This window comes from Aedes aegypti, chromosome 3 (assembly GCF_002204515.2).
Source record: "Aedes aegypti strain LVP_AGWG chromosome 3, AaegL5.0 Primary Assembly, whole genome shotgun sequence".
In the NCBI taxonomy this organism is placed as follows: Eukaryota; Metazoa; Arthropoda; class Insecta; order Diptera; family Culicidae; genus Aedes; species Aedes aegypti.
In genome coordinates, this window is record NC_035109.1 from 101,834,848 (window position 1) to 101,862,690 (window position 27,843).

The 27,843-nt window shown below is 35.8% G+C and overlaps 1 protein-coding gene and 2 non-coding genes across 5 annotated transcripts in view; 2 read left to right on the forward strand and 1 right to left on the reverse strand.

Moving 5' to 3' along the window:
- Nucleotides 1–17,650, forward strand: part of LOC5563582 (WD and tetratricopeptide repeats protein 1) — a 29,925-nt gene extending 12,275 nt beyond the window's left edge. For all 3 annotated transcript variants that reach the window (XM_021849149.1, XM_021849150.1, XM_021849151.1), the window contains exons 3-8: nucleotides 4,547–4,777; nucleotides 4,835–5,085; nucleotides 5,147–5,435; nucleotides 16,134–16,246; nucleotides 16,303–16,603; nucleotides 17,024–17,650. In XM_021849149.1, the coding sequence (XP_021704841.1) occupies nucleotides 4,547–4,777; nucleotides 4,835–5,085; nucleotides 5,147–5,435; nucleotides 16,134–16,246; nucleotides 16,303–16,597 (1,179 nt within the window). In that variant the 3' untranslated portion in view covers nucleotides 16,598–16,603; nucleotides 17,024–17,650. The remainder of the gene's footprint in view (nucleotides 1–4,546; nucleotides 4,778–4,834; nucleotides 5,086–5,146; nucleotides 5,436–16,133; nucleotides 16,247–16,302; nucleotides 16,604–17,023) is intronic.
- Nucleotides 2,095–2,166, forward strand: Trnad-guc. Its single transcript has one exon. It is a non-coding gene; the product is annotated as a tRNA-Asp (tRNA).
- Nucleotides 2,279–2,349, reverse strand: Trnag-gcc. The gene has a single exon. It is a non-coding gene; the product is annotated as a tRNA-Gly (tRNA).
- Nucleotides 17,651–27,843: the final 10,193 nt, after the last annotated feature.

The following is a 27,843-nucleotide window of genomic DNA, read 5'->3' on the forward strand; positions in this document are numbered from 1 at the left end:
ATTCATGTTTACCAACTTATATGCTGATTTATGTGTTCAATTTAGTACAGAAATCAGTTTCCAATGTGATAAAGAATATTAATCTACAAAGTTTATGTTGCTTTCGAATTTGGAAAAAGTATTGATGTTTTGAAAAAATAAGCTATGCGCACAGCAAAATCTAGCCACGAGTTTTAGCTAAATCTTTTCATTTTGTCATAATGTAGTCAAAACCAATACCAGTTACGAACGATCATTGTATGTATGGACATTTAGAAATACAGTGGTTCAGTGCTACATAGACGGATTCTCTCACTTTTGTGCAAAATCTTCTCACTCACATATTGTAATTTTGAAAACTACGGTCAAATGTATTTTGCATAAAAGCGAGAGTATCCGTCTATGTAGCATCGTGGCATAACAAAGCCGTTTAAAATTCCTCACTCTCCAGTACCCAGCGATTTGAAACGCTTCCAGGATAGACTGAAGGTTGACCGAAAACCTGGATTTCGTGGGAAGCAGAACTAAAACTGCAAATTATAGCGAAGTGCAGTGCTTAGGATAAAATAAGTAAAATCCAAACCTGCTCTATCCAAAATATAGCAGAAGTCGAAAGTCGTTTTCTCACGTCTTAAAAGTTATGATGTAAGTCGTTCTAGGTAATGAAGTCCCGAATAGTAACGGAACCAAGAAGCAACTGGAAAAACGGAAGCACGTAAACTATAGTTTATATAGTTTCACATCGTCCCCTTGATGCTACAACTAGATAACTCGAAATTTTAAATTTTTGACTTCAATTTGTCAAAACAGTTTTCTTAATTAGATCTGCAAAATATCCACAGGTCTTAAGCGTGTGATTCAAAATATACAAGTTAAAGATTATTTTTCAATCATAATCTCTGCGATTAACCATCACCTTAAACGGTCATACTTTCAAAGTTGCACATCTCAAAATTTTGATTTTCGAGTTATCTAGTTGTAGTATGAAGGGGACGATATAAGACAAATTGCTAACAAAACTTCAACTGCAATGAATGGATGACGAAACAAACGTTAAAGCAGACTTACTTCAAACAGCTTCCAGGTCTTGCATTTTGTACTGCACATCAATGAGGGAAAATTGACGATCATTAAAAAAAAAAGATTACCAAAATTTGCTAAAAATTACATGGTCTAGCAAGCTATACATAATAGCTGTAATATAAATAGAATCAGAAATTGCTCTTGTCGTTAGATCAAAAGTCCTCGCGTTCTGTATTATTCTGGCTTATTACGGAAAAGTGGTTCAGAGGTTATATCAGAAAACAACATTAAAATTGTACCAAAAGTTAGTGGTCCCCCAAACACCCCAAAAGAATCGACGAATATTGTATGGAGTCTTATAGCAAGTTGAAACATTCGATTTGATTGATATAGAAGTGTGCAATTGTCACCAAATGATGTCTCATATGAACGTTAAAGTTTATTTTTGCATGATCGTTAGTAGGGATGTACAGAATATTACTGTTCGGGTTTTGGTTGAATACCGAATAATAGGAATATTCAACCAAACGAATATTCGGCCGAATATGTGATGTGCTGGAACATTTTAAAAGGGACGTTGGATTCACAATTTAAATTTACTAGAAAAACAAAATCTAATCTTTGGCACACGCAAAATGTTCATTTTGTTCCACTGTGATAAACATTGTTGAGAAAATCTAGTGGGGGACACAACAGACAACTCAATAATGTTAATACAGTCGATTCTCCATAACTCGATATTCAAGGGACCATCGACTTATAGAATTAACTAGTTATGGAATATATCAATACAAAAAATATCAAAATCAAAGGAACAACTTTCTGTATTTCCAATACATTTCTAATCACTACTGTAAAAAAGCAATATTATTCTCACTTTCCATCGTCGAATGGAGATATCGAGTTATGGAAATATCGACTTATGGAGAGCATGATATATGGAAACTTGAAGGGATCTTAAAATCCATCGAGTTATAAAAAATCGGGTTGTGGAGAGTCGACTATAATAATATTCAGTAAATGTATGCCACAGACTACAAACAAATATGATGACATTCGGATCATGTTTGTGCTAAATCATCCCACTACACATCCTCGATAGTATAGAGGTCAGTATCCCCGCCTGTCACGCGGGAGACCGGGGTTCGATTCCCCGTCGGGGAGAATTTTTTTAAATTGGTCAAGTAAAAGTTATTATAATACCCTTATAACACCTTCCGCTTGTCGCGCTGGAAGCCAAAACATAACCAGATTAATCACAATTAAAAAAGAAAGTTGCATCGGCCGGGAATCGAACCCGGGCCGCCCGCGTGGCAGGCGAGCATTCTACCACTGAACCACCGATGCTTGATAATTGATGTTATTATATTGATTTTGTGTCATTTGTGCTTATTCTGCGCGGCGTGTGAGGTGAGACGAAACGAATGAGGTGACAATTGTCGACTCGCTCCCATTTGATTAACATTAGTCGTCTCACGTCACTCGGGGTGAGAGCGACTTGTTTCGCTCGTGACTCGTGCTGCTTTCAGTAGCACACCATTCGCGTACTTCGTAGATTTATTGCTGTTATAGTATTTTGATCCATAATATGATTCGATTTGATCCATAATAAGGATCCATCTCTCCCATTGATCCACATCTGTGGGGTGAACATGACATCGTTTGAAATTTCCATCAAAATCGAAACTATTTCGTAAATAACTGGGAATTTTGAGGTGTATCCTTAAAAACAACTACAGTGACTCAATGTCATTTTCGTACGGGGCACTGTTTTCATATCAAGTTGGTATAAATCTATTAAATGGTGCATGGACTTCGATATACTTTATCAATAATGAAGGTTATAGGTGTCATCTATTGTTTGGCAATGACAAACTGTATTCATTTGCTTAAATGTTTCCAATTCCAATTCCATATTCGTACACCTAACAAAAAAGATATATACAGCATTCAAAACTAATTTTTAATGGACTAGATGATTACTTAAGCTCTTCGTTGTGTTGTTCAGATGCAGTAGAATACATTTGGAAAATTTAAAAGCGGACATATTTGAAACTTAAGTAAATTTAAAAAAAATACCAGTTTTTCCATGTTTTTTGCTAAAATATTCGGTAAGTCGAACAATAAATTGCATGTTTTTTCAACATCACTTCCTTAAGAATGATAAGTGCGAATATTGCACTATTGCACAAGTTTCAAAAATTATAATCAGTTTTAGAGTAGCTAGGAGTGGATATCGACAACTTATACTTTTGAATCTTAGGTAGTATAACATTTATAACAAATCCAAAACCAAAAATGTTAGTCAATTTCTTTATGTTTGGCTCCTAATTGTATATACATAATCCATAGTTAATGTCCCTATCAAAACATTGCGTAATTATCATTTTTAATTTACATTTTACCACCAAACATAATTATAGAGATTTAAAGAATAAATATTATTGCCATAACAGCAACACAAACGTTTTTTAAAATGATGAAAACAACATGATATATTCTATTAAATAGTATATCAATGCTCTCTGCTCATTCAAGTTATTTTGTATTTTTCTTATAAAATCAATAAATTGCAAAATAGGGTGCTATTTTGAATATAATTTGAATATTATTTCAAAGATAATTAAATATTACGATGACATCAATTATGTGGAGGTATGTACAGCGTAGTTTAGGGTACTTTATTGTACAACGAAGTTCGTAGTTCAAATTATTTTTACAGACAAATTCAAAATTAACATTTACCTGTTGTTTAGAATGAAAATTTGGTTTACATTGATTAAAAATATCATTTTAGAAGAGTTTTGAAATTATGGCACAACAATTTTCTGAACTCAAAAGGGATAAAAACTGTTTATGATTTCTGTAAACTATATATATTTCAACTAAATTTCTATCAGAGCTTACGAGTATAATCTATAGATTGGATCCAATGACAAAATAAACGTTATTGTTCGAATTATAGGATTTAATAGCAAAAATCATTGGAAAACTGGCATTTCTCATAACTCTACCTAAATTTCATATATGTCCACTATAAATTGTCCAAATGTATTTCACTACATCTGAACATCATAATAAAGCATTTCAGTAATCAAATAGAGCTTTTAAATTTAGTTTTGAACGTTGTGCGTATGAATTTTGGTAGGTGTACGAATATGGAATTGGGTGAATTTTAGACATTAATTCAATACTTTTCTATTAATCCAAAGATGAATGTAAATGGAAACATTTTGTGATTGGCAATTAATAGATGAAACCTGTTACCTTCAATGTGGATAAAGTATTTGTAGCTCAATACTTTATAGTTTAATAGTTTTTTACTAACTTGATGTGGAAACAGTATCCTGTACGAATATGAAATTGGGCCACTGTATATTCTGCAGTGCCGGAGAGGTAGTTTTATTTTGTACAGCTTAACCGTGTTTTTAAATCATATTTTGTTCTGTAAAATGACCCTTAGTTGATCCATAACTGCGGGGTGACAAATGCTACAAATTACAGAATTAGAATACAATGTCACTTAAATTTCTATACCCTCCAGTACAGCACCGTGGTAGACTCGAAGCCAAACGAACATGACACGGACAACGTACGATGTGTCCAGTACTACTGTCCGGGGCACCTCAGTCGGAACAAGGGCACGGTGTACTCCATCTTCAATCAGAAAGCCATCACCTATCTCACGTTCAGCCCGGATGGTTCTGAGTTGCTGGTGAATATGGCTTCAGAGCAAATCTACCTGTACGATCTTAACCATCCACGGGAGCCTGTGGTAGGATACCATTCGACGTCGTCGTAAGAGCAAAGTATAATTTCAATTAAATTTCAGTTCCTCAAACTACCGAAATTTACCGAGCCGATCAACGGAACCAACGGAACAACGGTAAAGAATGGCGAGAAAATCAAACACAAACTTCCACCGGAAGTGGAACACATGAAGAAGGAAGGCAATGCCAACTTGGAAAAGGAAAAATATCTGCAGGCGATTCAGCAGTACACGTTGGCCATCCGGAAAGCGCAAGAGAAGGATTGTTCCGTACTGTACCTGAACCGGGCGACGGCCCTCATGAAGCGAAATTGGTTCGTTCGTATTGTTCTGTTAACTATTGAAGTCATCATCAATTGATATCATATTTTCCAGGTTCGGTGACGTGTACGCGGCAGTACGCGATTGTCAGCGGGCTCTCCGTCTGGATCCACACTACGTGAAAGCTCACTTCCGGCTGGCTCGGGCTCTGCTCAAACTGGGCCAGTTGCAGGACGCTTCGGAATGTTTGGCCGAGCTGATCAAACGCTTCCCGTCCTATGCGAAAAATCACGGCGTTCTGATGCTCAACAAGGACATCGAGGCCGAACTGGAAAAGCAACGCCAGCGGCAACGGGAACGACCTCAGGAATCGGACGCGGATCAGTACTCGATGAATGAATTGGTAAGGATACATTGGGGGCAGGGAGTGACAGGGATGGTGGCAGGTCTCATTTTAGAGATTTGGTCCCTATTTTAAAGCAAGTCTCAAACAAGTTTCCGTTTTCAAAGGAAGGCCTCTATTTTCAATGTTTCTATTTTTAATGGAAACTGTCTAAAGTCTCTTTTCCCACCAAATGGTCTTCAAAGTCATTTCTTCTTGCAGTGAATCATTATGCAATATTTCGTAGACTTCAGAGACTCGTACGCTGTTGTTCCAAAGGTTCTTCAGAATTTATCTCAGATTCATCGGGGAAAAACATAAAAAATACTTCTACTGATTATGTTGTAGATTTCTTCTGAAATCAAATTCATCTAGAAATTCTTACTATTTCTCCCAAGAACTACTCCAGAATTTCCTCCTAAATATGCTCCAGGAAATCCAACGTTACTACCATTCATAAGTGATTAAGCTGGATTAACTGTTGACATTTTTTCCATTAATTCTTCCATCGATTTCTCTAGTTGTTAGGTACTCTTGTAGATCTTCCAAAGATTCCTACAAGAGATTCTCAAAGAAAATTCGCAAAGTTTTGGTACCCGACAACCTGGTTTATGGACTAAAGGTAGAAAGGACAAAAGGTCGGAAATGATATACTTGGTGGGAGTTTTTTCCTACTTTGAAAAAAGATTTTCGACTTTTTGTCCCTACTTTGTTGTTCTTCGACCTTTTGTCCTTCGACCTTCTGTGCTTTCAACCTTTTGTCATAGATTCGATAATCCCAGTTATTCTTCCAGCCATTCATGGATTACATCAAGATTTCATTCTCCTCTGAAATGCTCCAAAAATTCTTTTGAATTTTCTCCAGAAATCTCTCTTGGAATTCCTCTAGCATTTCCTTCAGGAAATAATTCTGAAGTTCATTCATGGTTTCGCACCAGCAATTAGGTAAAAAGGTGTAATACGCCCCTCTTAAGAAAAAACTGCTCAATCGCAGTAGCAAATGCATCACTTCTAAAGTTTTTTTTAATTCAAGCAACACTATTTAGTTGGTTGTGTTCTGCGCAATTTTTTCTTTTCAGATTGCTTCAAAAAGCGTACAAGATGTTTTTTTTGTAAACGGTCCAAATGTTTACGTTTCAAAATAACCCGGGCAATATGCCCCTCCCATAGAAAAAAAAAGGTTCACAGCGTTGTAGAAATGTTTTCAGGGAGAATTCCACCACATGGTAAGCTTAGAAGGGTCCATAAGCATTTGTCTTCCGGTACAATAGTAAAGAATGGGCTCCATCCACCCTGAGGCTTGCTTATCAGAAGCAAAACTTTAAACAAAAACCTGATTTTCGATATTTTTAAAATTTTTATTAATTGTTTATACTTCTTAAAGAACATATATGCGCAACTTATTTTTTTCGTGAATATTTAAGATATGTAATCATATTTACGTATTAAAGAAACCTCAATTCCGTGAAAATGAAAAGGGGCGTATTACACCGAGTTACCCTAATTCCTAATTGTTGATTTTTCCAATAGTAGTCTTAGCAAATAATCTAGAAAATCAAATACATCCTTTAATTCTGGTATTCTTTCAGAGGTGCTTGTGGGAGTACCATATAATTTCTTTTAGAAATTCTTCGTGTTCTTTTCAGAACGTTCTGTAAGAATGTGAGGGCTTTCTCCTGGAATTTCTCAAAAAAAATAATTTCTAAAGAAGACTTCCTGAAGGAATCTCCGGAGATATATCTAAATGTGTGGTCAGAGAAATTTTTATTTTCAAATTTCAAAGAAATCTTGATCGTTGCAGAAAACTATAAGAAACATTTGGCGGCATCACTGGAGAAATTACTGATTATTTTTTTTAAAAATGTTTTACACGAAAATTTTGGAGCCCATCCTCCCATTGTTGTATAGGTCCTTTTGAAAAGTAGCTGGAGAATTCCTCAATGTATCTTGGGAGATCGCAGTAGGCAGCGCGCCCGCACGGATCTGTTGGAAATTAATCTGACACGTTTTTATCGTGCTTTGTTGAAGTCCAAGCAGAAGATGCATCGAGGCCAAACCTCAAATTTTCGGGAGCACAATAGGAGAACCGGACAGCGGATCAGGCTGAAGGCTTGATCAATTGGTCACTCTATGGTGATGGCCAATCGATCAAGTTTTCAGCTCAAACCGCTGTTTGGTTCTCTAGATTTGTGCTAGATGCTTGTTTAGTTTTGCGTCGTTGGTGAAGTTTTTTTTATAGTTTTAGTTTGCACGCGTTCGAGTTAAGGTTTTCGCGTTGCCGGAGTGGTATTTTTTTGCTTTTGTGAAATGAGCATGCTGATTAAAGTACCTGTTACATTACAGCTATCAATCAAAAATAATTGATCAATTTGGTGAGCTCGTTTCAGGCTTTTATTTTAAATCTACAATATATTATGGAACGCATTTTTAGCATGACAGCGGTAGTAATTTTACGTCAATGAAATGATTTAACATAATATGAACAATTCGTCACTATAAGTGTCGACATAGACTCTTTTGCAATTACATTAAAAACCCCATACCCTCACTTTTACTTTATTTTTATCATTATTATAAACAATAACCTTTGAATGGTTCGTCGTTCGTTGTCTTTAGAGCACTGATAGTTTATTTGTTGAACTGATGTTGTATTGATCGCATCACTTACCAAGGTGAATGCTGATCATGCAGCTATGATCTCTCCTCACTAACAAAACTCCTTTCCATGACAACCATGAAGGTGCAGAGGTGATCTTGGTCTCTAGTAACAATGGATGTCACACATTCGTTCCCTTCTCCGATCACCGTAAGGACGTGACCGGTGCTGTTATTGACTTTTGGTGCTCTCGAAAGTGTACATTGAAGATGGAAAGCTACTCCTAATCTACATCTGTTGATTCCTTGTGCAACTTCGATTATTCTGGTCAATCACGGAGTAGTAACTACGAATTGTACGGTCATCAATTATGCTATGTCAATTCCTCAATAACCAAAAACCTTCAATAATCAAAAACCAAAATAGGCTCTAAAATAACTTTTTTCATTTTCTGTTTGTAATGAATGCAAAGTTGCGAAGTTCTACAGGCTCCCGAGAAACCTTTAGAAATCCTTTCGTGTCGATTCTACAGATTAATACGAATTCTACAGATTAATACGATTCTACAGATATTGTTACTCCTAAGCTACGAGAAATGCCAAAGATTTCTACAGGAGTTCTCCCAGAATAATCCACCAAGGGTTATTCTAGATTTTTTTTCAGGAAATTCTGCAACAATTCCTGCAGTTCTTCCATACATTTTTCGAGTATTTTTTAAGTTATTATTCTAACGGATTTTAAGGTTTCATACCTGCAAATACGCCAGATATCATTCCAGTTATTTCTCCGATCATTTCTTTATAATTTTCTTTATTGTTTTTAAATAATGATCGTAGCAATTTATCTAGATAATCCACCAAGAGCTCCTCAAGAGTCCAGGAGAGAGTGTTTCAGAGATCCTTACAGAAGTTTATTAGCGATATCTACAGTAGAGTGTTCATAGTTAACTTTAAGATTTGCTTCAGTAATGTCTATAGACTTGTTAAGGATTTTTTCCAATAATTTCTAAAAAGAATCCTTGAATTTTCCTTCAAAACATCCCTGGAATAATTCCTGGATGAATTATTTAATGGATACTATGGACTTGAAAAGAAAAGTAATCGGCTATCTCGTTGCGTGGGAAATTTCTTGCCTTTTTCTTTGATCGCAGTACACAGTAGAAAAGAAATGTCATTCCAAATGAAGCTATACGTAGAAAATATCTTGACCAATTCTGCTGAAGAAATTTTAATATGAAAAAAATCCCTTGACCAATCCTGTTGAAGAAATTTGAATTTTTTTTAACGGAATAGCGTACTAGGCATAAGGACTTCGTTGGAGAATTTTGTTCTTTAAAAAAATCTCGATGAATACCTGAAGGCATCTTACGAGGAATCTCTGGAGTTATTTTTGAAGGTACTTTTAAAGAAGTTCCTGTTTGTAATCTGTTTGTAATGTTAAAATTTTAGCGAAAATTTTGGATTAAATCCTGAGAAACCCCTGAGACATTTCTAAGGAAATTTTTGGTCGAGTTCTCATAGCTGTCCTAAACGAATGTCTCCGAGAAATTTCTTTGAAAATCTATTATCGAATTCCCGGAGTAAATTATAGGGTTTCTTTGGAAAATGTCGGGTTGTGTTTATGATGCCCCCTCCCTTCTCCGTTTGTCATAAAGTCATTTGGCATAAAGCCATATGGCATAAAGGTCATTTCGCATAATTGTCGTTTGGCATAAAACAAAGGAAATTAAAAAACAATCAACTAGCTATTGAAAAACAATAAATTTTTGTTAAAGTGATTTTGGATAATATAGCTTATTTGAAACAACTTTTGTTTAAGCACTTTTTTAAAATCGAATAAAGCTGTGGAAAAGAAAGTGTTGAAATAACTTTTGCAATGCAAGTCGTCAAACAGGGATTGTACTGGATTTCGAAATGAAGCTGCAAATGTTGGAAGCCTATACTCAAACGAATCAAAGATGTTAGTGAGTTGAAATGCACACCACGACTCTTATAATATTGCTACTTAAAAATACAGCTTGTGTTGAAAAAAGAGAAAATCATCGATGAAAATGCTAACAGTTTATGCTCAAAAGAAGTGCAAATTGTCAATGAAAATGTTAGTAGTATTACAATGCAAACCGCTAGTTTGACAAAAATATTAGAAAAAACAGCTTATAATCAAAAGAAGGAAAAAATCACAGATGAAAATGCTAGCAATTACAGTGCTCAAAATATAGCAGCATTTTCTGATTTTCAATGTTGCGCACATATAAAACAATCGCGGAAATAGGAAAGTGTGTACTATCCATAAAAAAAAACTTGTTCTCATCTCAGTTTTCAATGGTTATGTCAAAAGTCCATTATGTCAAATTACTTTTATGCCAAACTATTTTATGCCAAACGGCTTTATGCCAAATTACGTTATGAAGCTCGAAAAAGAATCACTAAATGAACTCGAATATTGGACAAACACCTGAACTGTGTGGTAATAGTCATTGCTGATTAAAATCATGAATAAATACATAGGTACAGTAATACCACAAGGGCGCCATTCACCGCTCATTTTGAATTCTGTCAAAAATCCGTTATTCTAAATTTTCACAACTTTTTGCGTTAGATGCAAGATAAATCACTATATTTTGTAGGAACAAGTAGGTAATATGTGAAAAATGTTTATTGTTTCCGAAAAATATGTATGACAATGACACAAGTTTATGACGCCATTCACTGCTCATCCTATGTGTGAGGTCATATATAGCACTAGTTAGAATTCATTTGCTTTGATTAGCTGGTTATTATCTTTGTACAATTATACGACAACATGTTAAGCATCCAGGCTTCAAATTTATCCCTATCATTTATCATTATCACGTCTATCTTTTGATACTATCAAATGATACTATCCCTATGGGTAGTGATAGGGATACTATCACTTCTTGAAAAATGATGGATAGAAGATAGACTATATTATCTCTATCAATTGATAGACGGATGGAGATACTATCAGCATTTTTTCATCACTGATGGATCAAGCATATCTTTATCATCTATCTTTGGGGAAAAAGATACTATCAGCAAATTTCCATAGCTATCCCTATCTATCCTATCATTGAAACAAAGCGAAACGAAAATCTTGCGCATAATGGGAAAGAGCTAATAGAAATAACTTAAAGAATGTTCTCATGGGTATTTTCGGAATGGGCGCAATGAGGGGATGACGAAAATCGATGTCCGGCGCAATTTTGAAATCCAAGATGGCGGCCTCCGGATTAGTGAAATCATTGGATACCCATGCAACATGGGTATTTTCGGAACGGGCGCAACGAGGGGATGACGAAAATCGATGTCCGACGCCATTTTGAAATCCAAGATGGCGGCATCCGGATAAGTAAAATTATTGGAAACCCATGCAATATGGGTATTTTCGGAACGGGCGCGACGAAGGGATGACGAAAATCGATGTCCGACGCCATTTTGAAATCCAAGATGGCGGCCTCCGGATAAGTAAAATCATTGGATACCCATGCAACATGGGTATTTTCGGAACGGGCACGACGAAGGGATGACGAAAATCGATGTCCGACGCCATTTTGAAATCCAAGATGGCGGCCTCCGGATAAGTAAAATCATTGGAAACCCATGCAATTTGGGTATTTTTGGGACGGGCACGACAAGGGGATGACGAAAATCGATGTCCGACGCCATAAGGAAATCCAAGATGGCGGCATCCGGATTAGTGAACCCATTGGAAACCCATGCATTATGGGTATTTTCGGAACGGGCATGACGAAGGGATGACGAAAATCGATGTCCGATGCCATTTTGAAATCCAAGATGGCGGCCTCCGGATAAGTAAAATCATTGGATACCCATGCAATATGGGTATTTTCGGAACGGGCGCAACGAGGGGATGACGAAAATCGATGTCCGACGCCATTTTGAAATCCAAGATTTTATCTACCCCGATTTAAGCACCCTTTTTGACCCGATATTAGCATCCTTTGTTCCCGATTTTGTCAGCCTCAAATTTATATTTATTTTAATTAGACTAAACACGTCTATACTGGCAATATTGGGTGCATAAAGTCAATTATGACTTTGGCTACGTCAAAACAATCACCTAAAGATCGAATTTTTCAAATATGAAATTTTTAATAATTATCCGAGAAACTTGTCAATATTACCTTGGATGACGGTACATAGAAAATGGAAGTAAAAAAACAATGTTTATTTAAACAAAATCATAAAACTAAGTTCTTAAGTTAATATAAAACTTGAAACCCGTTGAAAAAAATTATCCCGATTTTAGCTCTTTCCCGATTTTGTCAATCCTAAATGCAGCATGGGGCAGAAAAAACGGGACATATCTGTAATGCATGGGTTTCCAATGATTTCACTAATCCGGAGGCCGCCATCTTGGATTTCAAAATGGCGTCGGACATCGATTTCCGTCATACCCTCGTCGCGCCCGTTCCGAAAATACCCATATTGCATGGGTTTCTAACAATTCTTACACTCCTGAAGCCGCTAAATATGGAATTTAGTTAATTTTCTATGCCCATAGTCCAACAATTTTTATTCTATAATATTATCAATTGATAGAGATAGAACCTCTATCATTATTTATTGAGAGATGTTGTTCTGATAGTATCATGATGAGAAATTTTTGGGATAGGGATACTATCTCTCTATCCTCTATCTCTGATAGAAACCGTTCTCTCAGTGATACTATCAGAGATAGACAAGAAGTGATAGTATCATCTGGCTGAACTGATAGTATCAGTTGTCTATCAGATAGATGATAGTATCATCGTCTATCTGATAATTTTGATGCCTGAGCATGACAGCCAACCCGAGAAGGAAAGAATAACTCGCAATAACTTATGCATACCATATTTCGGTATCATACCATAATTAGGTATTGGTTAGTTGTTAATACCTAATTTTGGTATTATAATGGTATTGGAAAAAAATTTAAACAATTAAAAATACTTCATTATGGTATTCGATAGGTATTGAGGACTGCTGGAGTTATTGAACTATTATTAAAAAAATCATTTTTTATATGAAAATCCATCAAGTATTATTTAGGTATTACAATACCAAATCTAATTATCAGCTTGGTATTAGTAGAATATGCAGAAGGTATTTTTTGAGGTATTTTACCTCTTATGCAGGGGTCATTCATGCCTCATTGAGATTGTAAGTATTGGAAAATATCTGGTATGGAATACCTCAATTTGATATTCAGTAGTTATTTTCTTCTGCTCGGGAAGAAGCACTTTACGATCTGTCACATTAAACTCATATGTACCACCCGTAAATTATTTTTTCTAAAAAATGTATGAATTAAAATTATATATATTCCACTGTATACATTCCATTTTGGTATGGTAACACAGCGTAACAAAAATGACATTTTTGCGTGTCTCAAGGATCAAATTATGTGTCTGGTGTGTCTGATTTGGGGTTGCTGAATCTGATGCCATTTTCAGAAATGTTCCAGCACGTCACAATTCTTAGCTACAGGTCGCCAAAGTTGTATAAAAGACTGGTTTTATTGATGTTTACATAAAATTTAAAGTATAATTTATCAAACTTTTTTTTTGTGATCTAATCCACTAAACATGCTTTTTTGCACTTAAACTTTCATTTTGGATTAAATTTGATTGAAATTTCGCGATTAAATTTGGATTAAACCGATTTTTTCGACATGCTTGCTGTCTCCATACAAAATGCGTCGTTTCTCTTATATGGGAAAATACAATACATAAAAAAAAACTTTTCCGCATCGAAAGTATTATAAACATTGCCGATAAGTATTGTTATACACATAAAGTTTGAATTCTGTGGCAAATTAAGCCAATAAATTAACTTACAAGCTGTCTAACTTGCATGCAAGTTGTCTAAAATAGTCATTTTTTGCATTTTTAACAGACAATATCTCAAAAACTAGACGTGCTCTGATATTTTTTGAAAACGGCAATGGATTCAGCAACTCTTATTTGAGAGAATAGCGGTATTTTGGTGCTTGAGACAGAAACGTGTTCCGCAGTGTAATAGATAATAATAACATCGGTAGAGTTTAAAAAAATAATCCGATCAGCGGTATTTACGGTAGGTACCGTAAAGTGCCGTAATTCAGCGCAGGTAACGAATAAAACATTTCAAATGCTTAATTAAAAATTAGTATTGCATCAACAAAAAAGCTTTATGGGTGGATCGCTAGCAAATCTGTTTTAAATTATGGCAAAAATATAAACTAGACTGTATTCACACGTTACAGTTGTGATTTTTTTGAAATAGTTCACTCGTTGAAATTGCTTAATTCCGCGCATTTTTTTAACGCTTTTCCATATTCCGCGCAGAAGAATGCCTAATTCCGCGCACTTGCAAAACAATCAAATAACCATTAATTTTGTATAAGGCAGCATCCATTCATAACGTAACGCTGAAATTGAACATTTTCAACCCCCTACCCCCTCCACAACACTTTTTGTATGAAAAAAAAAAAAGTTTTGTATGAGCCGTAACGTAGACTTTTTTATAATTTTTTGACTATCACATGAAATAAGGATAAACATTTGTTATAGTCTTTTCCTGAGACGAGACTCGCGAAGACGGTCTTCTTATTCTGTCATTGGTGAGTTTTTTACATATTCCTCTGTGTTTGTATCAATCATGCGCAAACCCTCACATGAACATCCCAGCAAATATGCAATTGCGATTGCATCACACCGAAACATAAAAAGCCTTTGAAGTGAAATTTTATGCCAGAAAAAGTTGCAGACATTTGAAATAACTATAGTCTTGTGTTTAGATTTATCAGCAGCTTTGGAAAAACTGCTCCGAACACTGAGGTTTTTATAACAGTTTATTTTGAATACAATACTTTTAAATTTTTCAGCATTTGGACGTTTCACGACTGCGGAGACGTTGATATTTTTTTCCTTTTCCTTGTCAGTTTTGGGGTTGCATGTTATTCCAGAAGAAATTTCAAAAAAAATATGCAGTTTGGCGAAATCGCCCCGACTACCTCTACACACTTAAATTATTTTACCGTAATCCGTGAATTTCACCGTAATCTCAACAGCTGATCAGTTCGGTAAAATAAAACACCGTAATTCCGTCGAAATTCAACGGATTGCGGTGAAATTTTACCGAAAACTGTAAAAATTTACCGTACTCCATTAATTTATTTCACCAAAATTTTCAGCTGTTGGGATTACGTTGAATTTCACGGTTCCTGTAAAATAGTTTAAGTCTGTATATTCGTATTCTGCACTGTTCATACAATAACAAATGTTTATGGACCTTGGTTTTGGACAAACTTTTCCTCCCACCACGTGGTTTCTGAACGGCCGCTAGTTTTCTGTAAGTGGGCTTTCCCGGTATTCCGGTTGTTTGCGAAACGTATTTATGCATGAAAATACTTCCTCAGATAAATATTCAGCTGTGAAGACCAATAGAGCATGTTTTACTTGTTTGTTGTTCTGTAAATAGCAGTGCGCGGAATTAGGGACTTATGAAAAATGACGTGCCCTAATGCCGCGCAATACTTTTTGGGATAAATCTTAATAATAATGCTAATATTTGATAAGATTTCATAGAAGCATCATGAAACACATCTGTAGCAAGTAGTTTCATAGAATATTGCATAAAGAATAACACATTTTCAATATAGAAATCACGTTTGTTTGTATCCTACAGTCTTAGCACGGACGCTAAGGAAATAGAAAAAATGGCGTCTACTCAGACGGGCCTCCATTGATTATTTTTTTACGCCGCGACAAACCGCTCTATTTGCTTTTATTTGTGATTCAAACTTATTCTAAATCAAAGTAGCATCAAATGGCGTTAAAAGTTGCTGCAGTATTAATGTGTATTTCCATATGTAAATAATTTTGTATGAAATGCGCGGAATTAGGCAATGCGCTGAATTAGGGCACTTTACGGTACTTGTAATGTCACTAGAAATTAAAAACGAAAAAAAACTAAGAAATATCTAGTGAAATGTATGATCGGATTCTTTTGGTTTGTATTTGGTTTCATACATCAGGTCCTCTTTTGAAGATACTTTATCACTACCAGCACTGTTCAGGGAGATGATTCAGGTTATTCAACATATGCTTTCACTTTCAGACTTGGCGTGCAGCTGCACTCGACTATCAGGACCGATTTGTCGGACATTTAAATACGAAGACCGACATCAAGGAAGCGAACTACTTCGGAGATGCAAACTACATTGTGGCTGGGTATGCTTTCAATTTTATATTTTTTGAATGGCCCAGATAACTTTCCCGCCTTTCAGCTCGGACGATGGAAACTTCTTCGTTTGGGAACGTGACAGCGGTATGATTTCGGCCATCTACCAAGCGGACGAACTGATTGTGAACTGTGTGCAACCCCACCCGTACGAGTGTCTGCTGGCAACGAGCGGGATCGACCATGAGGTCCGTTTGTGGTCGCCGCAAATGCGAGAGGAAATCCCGGTCAAACACCGGTTAGACGTCGTCGATGGGACGGTCAATGAGAATCAGAACCGAATGCAATCCGATCCGTTCGACTCGTTGGCCCCGGATCAGGCCATGTGCCGAGCTAGTTAGCTTCTGGTGAGTGTATAACTTCAACTCTCACGGTGTGTCTGAAACCGTTATTAACGAAAAAAATGAAAATCAATTCTGCACTTACGATTTTAAAGAAATGGTATCATATCATCATCATTGTAAATTTGATATTGTTCTATTTCATGTTTGAAAATAACCTGACATTTTTTGGTGGAAAAACGATCACTGCGTACTTTATTCTGTCAAGTGCTGTAAATTTTCATATTTACTGATAAAAGTTTTGCTATGATCTATGATCAAAATTAGAAGATTTTTTAGGGACAAAATTTATAATATGTGAATTGCTTCAACAAAATATCTTCGAATCATAGAATTTAAAATGTGTTGTCAAGTAATATCGTTTTCGGACACATCGTACCTTTATTCTATTAGCTTGTAATACATCGTAATGCCGTCAAATTGCAGATTTCAGACTCAACCCATGTGATCGAGTGTAGGACTATTAAATTATTTGCTATGACGGTACGATTTTTATACAGCTGAGCACAGAGCCGCCAGTGAACCGAACGTGAAGCAACTGAAATCCGTTACAAGCCCACGATTCATAAATCTTATAAAACCAATATGATTGTTACATCCATTATACCTAATAATCGTTCACCACCCTAAACCGGTAAAATTGTCATCCGTTAATAGTAGAGCAGAAAGTAGGAATTGCACGCAATAATTAGACCGAAATAATACATCATGGATCCTCAGCCATTGTTTAGGGGATGAATTGTGTCGGGTTTGCTCCGTTTGTAAAAAAGCGACGTTAAAAGCTGTAGTTACTACCAATGAATGCAGGAAAATTTTGTGATTGAAATTTTGGCATGTGATTTCTTCTCAATTTTTATACGACAAGTTCGGATTCGAGATTAGATTTTATTTTACTCGGTTAATTTTTTTTTATTCGTTTTTGACATTTTCCATCAGTTCTGAGCAAACTCGATAGATTGTTGTGAAGATTGGTGAACTACTTAAAGAATAGCGTCGTGTGCTCGTCCGTTGAACGTACCGGAACATAATAAAGTACATTGAACTATTACAACAGTCACTTGTTTTACTGATGTAACTTCGAAAGACGTCCAAACAGGTAGGTATAGAATAGGGTGCCAATGAAAATCGATTTTTCGAAATTCAAAAAAAGGTAGGGCTCAAAAGTTTTGTCTCCTCGAAAAAAGTCCCCATGCAAAATTTGAGCTCAATCGGACTTCATTAAGTGGACCCCCAAAGCGGTCAAAGTTTGGCTTTTTTGACCCATGAAAAATCTCCAAAGGGGGGGTACATGAAATTTCCGAAATCGAAATTTTTTTTTTGATGCCAGATGTCTTAGAAATGCATGAAACGTCGAGATCTGGTGTTATTTGTAAAAAATTTTTTTTTGAAAAAATCGACCTTTTGGGACTTAGTAAATTTTTGAGTTGGGGGAGTGAATTGAATTTGAAATGAACGATTTGAATTCAATTGCTGAGAAATTCAAGGCAATAGTATTGAAACATATCCTGGCATATATATTATACATATATTGGCCACTGAAAGCATATGATATGTGATATTTCATTAGGGTGGTTCATTTACTTTGCATTAGAGTGGTCCTTTTTGTTGAAAAATAAAAAAAAAAAATAAAAAATAGAATTTTAATTGAATATTGAAGACAATAGTATTGGAACATCTCTCACATTATCGTAAGCCATTTTCTACATTTAATATGTGGTATTTTATTAGGGTGGTTCACTTATTTTCCATTCGGGTGGGCTTTTCTGTCGAAAAATCATAATTTGAATGGGATATTAAAAACAATAGTATTTTATCACCTCTTTCATCATCGTAGGGCATTTCCTTCATTAGATTCGTGATATTTTTGTTTAGAGAGGCTTTAAATTCCTCTGAATTCATGCGCCTCTAGTTCCATTTGATATGCGACATCATCGTAGGATACTGTTAACATATTTTATTAGGGAGTTTCTATTATTTTCCATAAGGGTGCATCATTTTTCGTATAGTTTGAAACCATGATTTCTCGAAAAAGTCTCGTCCACTTTCTTTAATTATGGTATCATTGTAAAAATTTCAACCTTAATATCTACATACCGAAAGATTATGGTGTGGACTACTACATAATATTTGCGTAATGTTCGACGAAAAATGTAAAGGTAACTTAGTTAACAACAAAAGAGTTTTCTAGAAAGCCTCTCATTGTTAGAAAGGTCTTTTTGAAAAGTTTTGCGTGATTTTCATTCGGAATGCAACACTTCACTAAGCTGAACCAGTTCGGAGTCCTCGTCTCATACAAAATCCGCTTGCTACTTCGTGATTTCAGATGCACTCATCTCAGAGATCAAGCATTGAGCCTCGTGACCTTTCCAATTTAGTTTTGCGAATTCCGAAGGAAATTCTACAGAAAATTCTGAAGGAAATTCTAGAGGAAATACCGAAGGAAATTCCAAAGGAAATTCCAACGGAAATTCCAGAGGGAATTACGAAGGAAATTCCAGTGGAAATTCCGAAGAAAATTCCAGTGGAAATTCCGAAAGAAATTCCAGAGAAAGTTCCGAAGGAAATTCCAGACGAAATTTCTCAGGAAATTCCAGAGGAAATTTCGCAGGAAATTCTAGAGGAAATTCAGAAGGAAATTCCAGAGGAAATTCTGAAAGAAATTCTAAAGAAAATTCTGAAGAAAATTCCAGAGAAAATCCCTAAAGAAATTCCAGAGATAATTTCGAAGAATATTCTAGGGGAAATACGGAAAGAAATTCCAAAGTAATTTCCGAATGAAATTCCAGAGGAAATTGCGAAGGAAATTCCAAAGGAAATTCCGAAGGTAAATCCAGAGGATATTCCGAAGGAAATTGCAGAGAAAATTCCGAAGGAAATACCGAAGGAAATTCCAGAGAAAATTCCGAAGGAAATACCGAAGAAAATTCCAGAGGAAACGAAAATTATAGAGGTACTTCCGAAGAAAATTCCGAAATAATTTCAAAGCTTCAAAAGAAATTCCAAATCAAATTCCGAATCAAATTTAGCATGAAGCTCCAAAAGGAATTCCGAAGAAAACTCCAGAAGAAATTCCGAAGCAAATTGCAAAGTAAATTTCGACGAAAATAACGTAGAAAATTCCAAATCAAATCCCGAAGGTAGCTCTAAACGAAATTCCAAAGCTAATCCCGAAAGAAATTCCAAAGCAAATTCAAAAGGAAATTCCAAAGAAATAAATCCGAATGGATTTTTGAAGGATGTTCCGAAGCAAGTTCCAAAGAAAACTCGGACGAAAATTGCGCAGAAAATTCCAAATGAAATTCCGAAGCCAGCTCTAAAAGAAATTGCAAAGGAAATTCCATAAGAAATTTCAAAGGAACTTCCGAAGCGAATTCCAAAGGAAATTCCGAAGGCAATTCCAGAAGAAATTCCTAAGGAAACGCCGAAGAAAATTTTGAAGAACTGAAGAAGGAAATTCCGAAAGTAATTCCAAAGAAATCCAAAATAACTTTCTGAAGCAACTTACTGAAAGAAATTCATGAAGAAATTCCAAAGGAAATTCTGAAGTAAATGAGATATGAAGTTCCGAAGAATACAAAGAAATTTTAAAGGATACTCCTAAGAAAATTCCGAAAAAAAACATACGAAGGAAATTCCAAAGTAAATTCCGCGAAAATTCAACGGAAATTCCGATGAAAATTACGTAAAACAGTCCAAAGGAAAAAAATTCCAATCAATACTTCTAAATAAAATTTCGAAATCTCCTTAGGAAATTCCAAAGGTTATTTCAAAGGAAATTCCGAGGAAACTCTATAACAAATTTGGAAGTAAACTTCAAACGAAATTCCGAAAGAAATTTTAAAGAGAATTTATAGTAATAAAGGAATTCCTAAGAAAATTCTGAAGAAAATTTGATAAGTAGCCCCAAAGAAAACTGCAAAGGAATTTTAAAGGATACTCCTAAGGGAATTTCGACGGAAATTCCAAAGTTAATTCCGAAGGAAACTAACAAAAATCCAACGGAATTTCCGAAGCAAATTTCAGAAGAAATTCTGACGAAAATTGCGTAGAAAATTCCGAAGACAAATCCGTGGAAAATTCCAAAGGAATTTCCGAAAACTCCATAGGAAATTCCATAAAAAAATTCAAAGCAAATTCCGAATGAAATTCAAAAAGGAATTTCTAAGGAAATTTCGAAGAAAAGATCACAGCTTTAAAAGAAATTCCAAAGGAAACTTCGATGGAAACTTTCGAAAATACAAGGGAAATCCCGAAAAAAATATTTAAAAAAAATGAATAAAATTGCAAAAGAAATTCTGAAGCACATTCCAAAGGACATTCCGACGACAATTCTGAAAAATATCCAAAGCATATTCAAAAGGGAATTTCTAAGGAAATTCCAAAGAAAATTCCAAAGCAAATTGCAATGAAAAAAGGAAGTTAAAAGGAAATTTCGTAGAAAATTTCTAAGGAATTTTCTATGGAATATCCAAAGCAAATTTGTAAGGAAATTCTCAAGAAAACTCTGTGGAAATTCCAAAGAAAATTGTAAAGGAAATTTCTAAGAATATTCCGCAGTAAATTTCAAAGGTCCAAAAGAAATCCCAAATGAAATTCCGAAGAAAGCTCCAAAGAAAATTTCAAAGGAATTTCCAAAGTAAATTCCAATGCTTCGAAAGAAATTCCAAATAATATTTCGAATACAATTCTCAAGGAAGCTCCAAAGATAATAACACAGGAAATTCCGAAACAAACTCTAAAAGAAATTCGGAAGGAAACTCCAAAGCAAATTTCGAAGGAAACTCAAAAAGAAACTCCGAAGTAAATTTCGAAGAAAATTCCAATGAAAAGTTCAGAATGAAATTCCGGAGGACACTTCATAGGAAATTTCGAAGGAAATACCACAGAAAATTCAAAAGGGCACTTCTAAAGATACCGAAGAAAATTCCACAGGATATTCCGAAGCAAATTCAGGATAAATTTCCGATTTTGACAAAAATTCCGTAGAAAAAAAAAGGAAATTTCGTAGAAAAGTCAAATAAAAATTTTTAAAAGGAATTTCGAAGGAAATTCCGATTAAAATTTAAAAGGAAACTCCAAAGAAAATTCCGTTGAAAACTCCAACGAAAAAATCCATATGAAATTCCGACGAAATTTCTTGAAGGAACTTTGTTACATCCTTGAAGAATAAACGAGAACTGATTGTCAAAACTTGAATTACCTACGTTGTCACAACCGAATCGCGTGTACTATAGCAAGCAGAAGGCAACGTACTTTTGTTTCGGGAATGAAGGAGCCCAAGGCTGAAAATCTCTTTTGAAAATATAAACTTAACACTTTTGTTGCCCTTCATCGTCGCCCATCAAGCTATTGTCATAATTTGTATACGTCAAAAATTATTTCATTCCTTTTTTATCTGTATTTTGATTATGGCAGTTAGAGTTGTGCTTCACTGAATTCACTGATGATTGGAACGTTTTATTTTAACTATTCAAAAGAAACCCTTAATGAAAATAGCTTAACGAAGAGTTGCATGTCAATGAAGAATCATGATTCAAAACTATACAAACAAAGTTGATTTGTTAGATCTGTTGAGAATATTTTACAAATTAAATGATCACCCTTATGCAAAACTGAGGACAATAGCCCCAATGAAATATTACATATTATACATTAACAGAGGCCTACGATGACATAGGAGATGTTTAATTACTCTTGTATTTACTATTCCATTCAAATACTCAATATTTTTTTAAAGAATCACCGTAATTGAATATAAGTGAGCCTTCCCAATGAAATATCACGATTCTAATGAAGGAAATGGCCTGCGATGATGAAAGAGGTGATAAAATACTATTGTTTTTAATATCCCATTCAAATTATGATTTTTCGACAGAAAGGCCCACCGTAATGAAAAATAAGTGAACCACCCTAATAAAATACCAAATATTAAATGTAGAAAATGGCTGACGATAATGTGAGAGATGTTCCAATACTATTGTCTTCAATATTCAATTAAAATTCTATTTTTTTTATTTTTTAACAAAAAGGACCACCCTAATGGAAAGTAAATGAACCACCCTAATGAAATATCACATATCATATGCTTTCAGTGGCCAACAATCATATAGGATATGTTTCAATACTATTGCCTTGAATTTCTCAGCAATTGAATTCAAATCGTTCATTTCAAATTCAATTCACTCCCCCAACTCAAAAATTTACTAAGTCCCAAAAGGTCGATTTTTTCAAAAAAAAATTTTTCCAAATAACACCAGATCTCGACGTTTCATGCATTTCTAAGACATCTGGCATCAAAAAAAAAAATCCGATTTCGGAAATTTCATGTACCCCCCCCCCTTTGGAGATTTTTCATGGGTCAAAAAAGCCAAACTTTGACCGCTTTGGGGGTCCACTTAATGAAGTCCGATTGAGCTCAAATTTTGCATGGGGACTTTTTTCGAGGAGACAAAACTTTTGAGCCTTACCTTTTTTTGAAATTCGATGGCGAATTTCAAAAAAAGGTATGAACATCTTAATGGTATGGTATGAACATCTTAATGGTGCAGAGGTGGAAGACTAACGGCGAATGAGAGAGACGTGCCAACTCCCACAACAGGTGAAGTTAAGGATGCTATCAAACAGCTCAAGAAAAACGTAGCTGGGAAGGATGGTATTGAAGCGGAGCTTATTAAAATGGGCGAGGGCGGGTTGGCTAGAAAGAAAGAGTAATATACCGTCAAACGGGGTGACTTGCAACGGCGGGGTGACTTGCAACACATTGTAATTTACTACTAAATTTCACTATAAAACACAAATTGCAAAAGAAAATTTGTTTTAAATCGGTGCTTCAATACGTGCGACTCACAATTCAAGTAGGGGCCACGATTAAAGCTGTTATTATAAATTTGTTTATACAATAAACATAATTATTTTAAATGTCTTAAAAACTGATACTTGATGGAGGTTCAAAATCGTGACCTGAAAACATGAGATAGATTTAATTTACAAAAGTAATACTCTACATGTTGTTTCTCTAACTAATAAGTGATGCTATGACGAATTTTATTTTACGAAATTGTAACAACAATTTTTTAATATAATTCATTTTTATATAAATGTACCTATAAGGGGTGACTTGCAACACTTTATTCCTAAGCAATTTAGAGTTTTATAAAAGTTATAAACTTTTGTGTTAGGTCTACTTTATAATCAAAAGAGTAATAATTCATCAATCAACTACAAACACTCGTTAAAACTATTGTTCAGTTAAGATATTGGACCTTGATGATTTACCGCCTCTTTTTCCCATACAAAAATAGCTCAATTATTTTCTTACAAAAAGGTATTCAAAATGCTCTTGTACTGGTTTGAATGCTTTAAATACATGAATAACAATACTTAACAAGTGTGACTAATAAATAATATCAACATTTTGTTGGAAAAAACTAAATTAGCATTGAGTGTTTCAAGTCACCCCGCACAAGGACATTTTAAAAAATTTCACCTTTTTGATGACTTTTGATATGACAAAATAATTCGATTCAATCTTCTATCATCCCATGCTGTAGGCGGGCCGGCCATTCAAAGTTCTACAAGGAATTTAGATTTTTAGATGACTTTTAGATCATGGTTTTGGTTGATTGAAGTTGAAAAGTGTTGCAAGTCACCCCGGTTGACGGAACCCAATATACAGAATGGGTGACAAATTAAAACGTGAGAACGGTCGAGCGATCACCATTTTTAACACGGTCTATAACAGGGTTTCTCAACCGGTGGTCCGCGGACCCCTAGGTGGCCGTGAAGAGTTCACAGGAGGTCCGCGAAGCTGTTGAGAGCATGTGTCGTTGATGTAAATCGTTGATTATGAGAAAATTCGATGTGAATATTGTTCACCACATTTTCAACTCCTATTTCTTGGTATTAAAATGAATCTATATGATTTCTTGCTCGTTGATTGACGATTTACTAATACTACACGTTAGGAATCGATTGTATTCCGAAAACTGCCAAAAATGTGTAAAATTTATGAGTTCAAATGCGTGGCCCATTTTTGATTTTTAAAAGCAGGCATTGCCCTATTTATGATTTTTTAGCTTGCCGTGGCCCAATACCCTTTTGGTTTTCAACGAATAAGCAAGAGATAGTCATTGGCCTCTCACCACGCAAAGGCCAATGAAAGTTTGGTATATTTTCCGATTGTATACCCTCTCGATGGAGAGAGGTCCATCAGATCCAGCAGGGGACCAATGGATGATTTGGGAAAAAGCGGTTATTGCCCGTTCTGAAAATCGAGTTTTCCTAGTAAGTTTATATGATTATGTTGGGAATGTTTGCATAGTTTGTGGGTGTTGGGAGATACTATCGAATTGTATCAAAGTCCGATTTGTTTACAATTTGATCATTGGTCCTTTAGTAACACGAGAAATGTGATGAATCTTCAATCCAACTTGATTTCAAGAAAACATTATTATCGAGTTGCAAATTTACTTTTGAACTAGAACTTATTTTGTTCCTTTCAACTGTGAAAATAATGAGAAATACCAACTATGTGATCATGTCAGTTAAGAATTCACTCAACGCAGACGAGATCCAAGTTTTTCGGAGATTTCCTGACGATTTGTTTTGATCATTCTCCCTACAGCTTCTAAGGAACCCATGAAATCTGCAATTAACTCCTGGGAAAATTTTCGACGATTTATAAGCAATATTCGGACTGTTTCCATGTGAAGTATTTTATTGTTTGCACTCCTGATTCACTTCGACAGGTTTTTTTAGAACTACTGAGCTCATATTTGATCACAATATGCGTTGTTTTCAGGCGCTTTGTGTTGCCAAGTTTCAGACATTTCGGCTTACTGATGTGCTTCAGGCAATTGGATGACGAAAAACCCCAAGTCGTTATCCTACTTGCCCCGCATGAATGGTTGAATTTTGTAATGATCCCTTATGGAAGTCATATTATTGAAATCCCTCGTCATATTATTGGAAAACTACTAGGTAGATACCTGACTCAATTTATAGTGGACTAGTTCAAAAGATTACAGCAGGATTCTCGCATGATTTGTAGGAGTGCCTTCGTAGTACATCAGATAACACTTCAATCGCAGACAGTCTGTGCTTTAATGGTCGCGTTGTCTATATTGTACAACACAATTGAGAAAACCTTGCTTTTTGTTCATAGCAACTGCGTGGTGCTTCTGACGATGGTCTTCGTAGCCGTGCGGTTAGTGTCACCAAGGATTTTAGCCACATCGTGCTAAGGAGTGTGGGTTCGATTTCCGCCTCAGACCGAAGAACTTTTCGACAGGAATGTTTTCCGACTGTGCCACTGGGCGTTGACTGCTAGTCCGTTGTCTAGTGTGGTGCTTCTTTCAAAGGGCAAATAGCATTAACGGAAGCATTAACGTGTAGTGTCTTACAAAAAAAACCGCGTGACGACCGGAAGGGTAAATCACTGAAGAGATTCGGCATTTCCATAAACATTGATTTTAAGAACATCCATCATTAAGGGTCCGTAAGACGTTTGTAAAGCTTCACAGCGAATCGCGGCTCCAAAAAGGTTGAGGAGCACTGGTCTATAAAGTGCTTTCCCAGATCATCTTCCGTCGTCTATCACCACTAGCAAGCAGATTAGTGGGAAGTTATCAAGCCGGTTTCGTGGACGGGCGATCGACAATGGACGAGCATTTCATGTTGAAACAGATCCTCCAAAAGCATAGCGAATATCAAATGCCTACGCACCCCCTATTCATCGATTTCAAAGCGGCATATGATTCCATAGACCGCAAAGAGCTATGGAAGATTATGGACGAGAATGGTTTTCCCGGGAAACTGACTAGACTGATCAAGGTACCTCCGAACTAAGTGTACCATGTAAAAGACGCTGATAAAACCGATAGATATCTACGGGCATTATACGTGGACAATGCTTGAAGAGGACCTGCCAGCGCTAGGAGTTTTTGAACGACGTGTGCTTAGGACAATCTTTGGGAGGAGATCGCAGCAAGCTGCGTGCGTGAAAGGCGAAAGTTGAAAGTTTTTGTTGTTCTGTCACGGTTTTTCTCGATTCCGTAATTTACATTTCGGCTGACCAAAACTACACGGAGAAAATGAAGTACTCAAAAATGAGTTCATTGCACTCAATTCCGGGGGTTTGTGCGTTAACCTAATTTTGAGTTGATGGGGTAGAAGTTGTTTTCATTTGGAGCCTTGCGAAAAAATACCTACAGGCTAAGTTCTTTTCACTCAATCGACAGATCAAATAACTCAACTTCCAGTACAGTGCCACTTACTCAAATTTGAGGTAACGCACTAAGGTTCGATTTTGGGTTGTTTTGCTCTTCGCACTCTGACAACAATAGAAGGAGCGCATGAAATAGGGAGAGAAAAATAACTCAAAAGTAAGTTAAACAATACTCAAATATGGGTTTTCAATTTTCTCCGTGTAGGTTTAGCCTGATTTGTTCTTTTAAGAGTAAATGACGACGATTAACAATATTTCGCGAGTGTTCACTATAGTGGTTAGTAGAGAATCGTGAAGAAAGTAGTGTTCAGAAGTGTGTAGCAATTTCGGTAAGAATATAACGAATGAAGCACTTTCCCAGGATGTTACAGGCATTTGGTGAGTTTGTTCCTGTTAGAAGTAACCGGAATTAATTGTACTTGTTGCTAAAAGCTCTTTGCATTTCGGAGTTCGTGTAGGCTTTCGATGGCCGTTAGAGGTAAAGGGGTAAATGGCGTTTTGTGAACTTATTTTATCTCGATTATTCGGAGTGACAAAGCGGCTGCGGTTCTTATTTTTGTGGTATGCGGGTTTCAGTAGATGGTTTTGTTTTGCGTTCAAATTTTGCCATTTCTAGCTTTATTTTTTTTCCTTTGCTCGTGTTTAGAATAATACGATCACCCTGAAGGGATCGGTCCTGCTTTTTTATTTAACGAGCAGAACATCCTTACCGTTGAACGGACAATCTTTTTTTCACGCGAGACAATATTGTTCGTACTGCAAATAAAACATTATTTCTTTCCTTTGATTGCCAGCATTCAATAGATTAAATGGAAGACATTCAAAAATCAAATCCTCAGGGCCCATCGCCAGCTTTTCAGGTGAACCCTGGCCTATTACCCTTCCCAACCACCAAATCCGTAGCACTTATGAGGGTGTCACTGAGTCGGAGGCCTCTCGTTAAGTAAGTGCTACATCAACATTTCCTTCCACTATCCCAAGTTACGGTAAAAATGGGCGTGGCCGGGAACAGCGATGTTCA